The sequence below is a fragment of the Vigna angularis genome, chromosome 1, assembly GCF_016808095.1.
Source record: "Vigna angularis cultivar LongXiaoDou No.4 chromosome 1, ASM1680809v1, whole genome shotgun sequence".
Taxonomy (NCBI): domain Eukaryota; kingdom Viridiplantae; phylum Streptophyta; class Magnoliopsida; order Fabales; family Fabaceae; genus Vigna; species Vigna angularis.
Window position 1 is genome coordinate 6,708,353 of NC_068970.1, and position 3,060 is coordinate 6,711,412.

Sequence of the window (3,060 nt, forward strand, 5' to 3'; positions counted from 1 at the left end):
TTTACCTCTTGCCCGAGGGGGATTTACCGCTCGGTCTTCGACCTAGGAGTGCTTCCTAGGGAACGGGCTTTACCGTTCGACTTTGAGAGGGTTTTACCTCTGCTTTGAGCTAGGAGTGTTTCCTAGTGAACGGGATTTACCGTTCGTCGTGGAGAGGGCTTTACCTCTTGTCCGAGGGGGATTTACCGCTCGGTCTTCGACCTAGGAGTGCTTCCTAGGGAACGGGCTTTACCGTTCGACTTTGAGAGGGTTTTACCTCTGCTTTGAGCTAGGAGTGTTTCCTAGTGAACGGGATTTACCGTTCGTCGTTGAGAGGGCTTTACCTCTTGCCCGAGGGGGATTTACCGCTCGGTCTTCGACCTAGGAGTGCTTCCTAGGGAACGGGCTTTACCGTTCGACTTTGAGAGGGTTTTACCTCTGCTTTGAGCTAGGAGTGTTTCCTAGTGAACGAGATTTACCGTTCGTCGTGGAGAGGGCTTTACCTCTTGTCCGAGGGGGATTTACCGCTCGGTCTTCGACCTAGGAGTGCTTCCTAGGGAACGGGCTTTACCGTTCGACTTTGAGAGGGTTTTACCTCTGCTTTGAGCTAGGAGTGTTTCCTAGTGAACGGGATTTACCGTTCGTCGTTGAGAGGGCTTTACCTCTTGCCCGAGGGGGATTTACCGCTCGGTCTTCGACCTAGGAGTGCTTCCTAGGGAACGGGCTTTACCGTTCGACTTTGAGAGGGTTTTACCTCTGCTTTGAGCTAGGAGTGTTTCCTAGTGAACGGGATTTACCGTTCGTCGTTGAGAGGGCTTTACCTCTTGCCCGAGGGGGATTTACCGCTCGGTCTTCGACCTAGGAGTGCTTCCTAGGGAACGGGCTTTACCGTTCGACTTTGAGAGGGTTTTACCTCTGCTTTGAGCTAGGAGTGTTTCCTAGTGAACGGGATTTACCGTTCGTCGTTGAGAGGGCTTTACCTCTTGCCCGAGGGGGATTTACCGCTCGGTCTTCGACCTAGGAGTGCTTCCTAGGGAACGGGCTTTACCGTTCGACTTTGAGAGGGTTTTACCTCTGCTTTGAGCTAAGAGTGTTTCCTAGTGAACGGGATTTACCGTTCGTCGTTGAGAGGGCTTTACCTCTTGCCCGAGGGGGATTTACCGCTCGGTCTTCGACCTAGGAGTGCTTCCTAGGGAACGGGCTTTACCGTTCGACTTTGAGATTCTGGTTTGAAATTGGTAACCGATGGTCGAGCGTGAATTGCTCGATTTTATTCATTGCATAACGAAAGTTTAGTAAAATAACAAAAGTCTAAATCAAGAATTTAAACATGACATTAAATAGAGATGGGAATTCCTATCTTCAGTTTATAACTCCGCGAACCGACCGTTCACGATGGCGAGCAGGACTGCGACTATAGTCTCGCCTTCGTTCGTTCTTCCGATACGCTCGTTCGGGACTTCTTCTTGCTTCCTGTATGTACTTACGGAGGTGTCCTGCCCGAACGAGACGTTCTATTTCGTTTTTGAGCGTAATGCATTCTTCTGTAGTATGTCCACGATTCTGATGGAAATGACAACTCTTCCTTTCATCTGCGTATCTTGGAGATGGTTTCGTTTGGAGTGTGAGAAGTTCAGCGTTTAGAGCTTCTTCAAGAACTTTTGCCCTAGGTGTGTTGAGGGGTGTATAGTGATTAAATTTAAATGTTCGGGAAAACTCCCCGCTTTTACCATTATTGCCGAACGGTCGTTTACCGTCCTTTCTACCTCCACTTGCCTCATCTTCTTGTTGTCGCTTTCTTTGTGAAATTCGCATGTCCTCCATGCGGATGAATTCGGTTATCCGTTCTTGGAGCTCCTCCATTGTTTTTGGCGGTCGTGCATACAATTTCTCAGCAAAATACCCTGGTTTTAGACAGGAAGGCAAAGTGGTGATGATAAAAGATTGACTTACCTCTTTAACTCGTCGTGCAGTTTCCATATACCTTTTCATAAAGGCCTTCAAAGTTTCTCCCTTTTCCTGTTTAGTGTTTACCAATTCCGCTGGCGTTACTTCCTGATTACGATTGGAGGCGTATTGCCTTTTAAAAAGGTTTTCCACAGTGGTGAAACAATCCACTGTGTTTGGGGGAAGAGTGTTATACCACTCTAATGCTTCGTCCTTGAGTGATAAGGAGAAGGCTCTGCACATAACCGGATCATTGTCCGTGTAGAACACCATTGCGTTGGTGAAAATTCTGAGATGATTGTCGGGATCCGTCGAACCATCATACTTATCCAATACAGGAGGGTTCTTCTCTGGCATTGGAGTTTGCATGATGATCGCAGTGAAAGGGAGCAGATTTGAGGGCCGATCGGTCCGTAAGGGGGATGGTTCCCTTCTTTCCCGATCGTTCGGGTCAGTATGTCGAGATGGCTGCTGATTACGACTTCCAGCGTTATCATTGTATTGGTTGTTATCCCGATCGGCTGTGGACTCCGAGTGTTGAGCTAACCGTTCGGCACGACCTCGCTCTGCTCTCAACATTGTAATTTCTTCTGCGTGCCTCCGCTGCATCTCTTGTTGTGCTTGCGTTTGTGCTTGTATGGTTTTGGCCTGTGCCTGTATTTGCGCCTGCATCTGCGCTATCAAATCTCTGGTGTGTTGTTCTTCCTCCATGCTCCTCGTGGTCACCATTTGGGTTTGCCGCTCGGCCCCACGGTGGGCGCCAAAATGTTTCGGTGGATACTTTTGGGGACCGAGAAACTAACCTGCTGACGTGTCTGGGCCGCTCGCTCGCTTCCAAACTCCTCCTGTTGGCCGATCAGTGTTGGCGCAAACCGATCGGTCTCCTTCTTGACGAGGGGGATGTACCTGCAAAAGGTACTCCGACGCCCAAGTTAGGCGTGTGATTTGAAGAGCCTCGGCTCTTGGTTGAATATTTAGCGAATGGTTATCACTATTGAGTATTTGAGAGTCATACAGAGTAAATAATGCGTAAGTGGAACGTACCTGGCCTTTGACCCTGGCTTTGTATTTATAATTTACCTCATGGATCCTAAGCTGATATAAGCCCAATAAAATATAAACAGAATAAGATAT

At 48.5% G+C, this 3,060-nt stretch overlaps 1 protein-coding gene across 1 annotated transcript; it reads right to left on the reverse strand.

Annotated features, from left to right (window-relative positions):
- Positions 1-1,341: 1,341 nt before the first annotated feature.
- LOC108322118 (uncharacterized) lies at positions 1,342-2,655 on the reverse strand. The gene has a single exon (XM_017554101.1). The coding sequence runs from the start codon at positions 2,653-2,655 to the stop codon at positions 1,342-1,344; it is 1,314 nt and encodes a 437-aa protein (XP_017409590.1).
- Between the last annotated feature and the right edge of the window lie 405 nt (positions 2,656-3,060).

Coding starts and splice junctions, on each gene's coding strand:
- LOC108322118 (XM_017554101.1), bottom strand. CDS start 2,655: ATGGTGACCACGAGGAGCATGGAGGAAGAACAACACACCAGAGATTTG.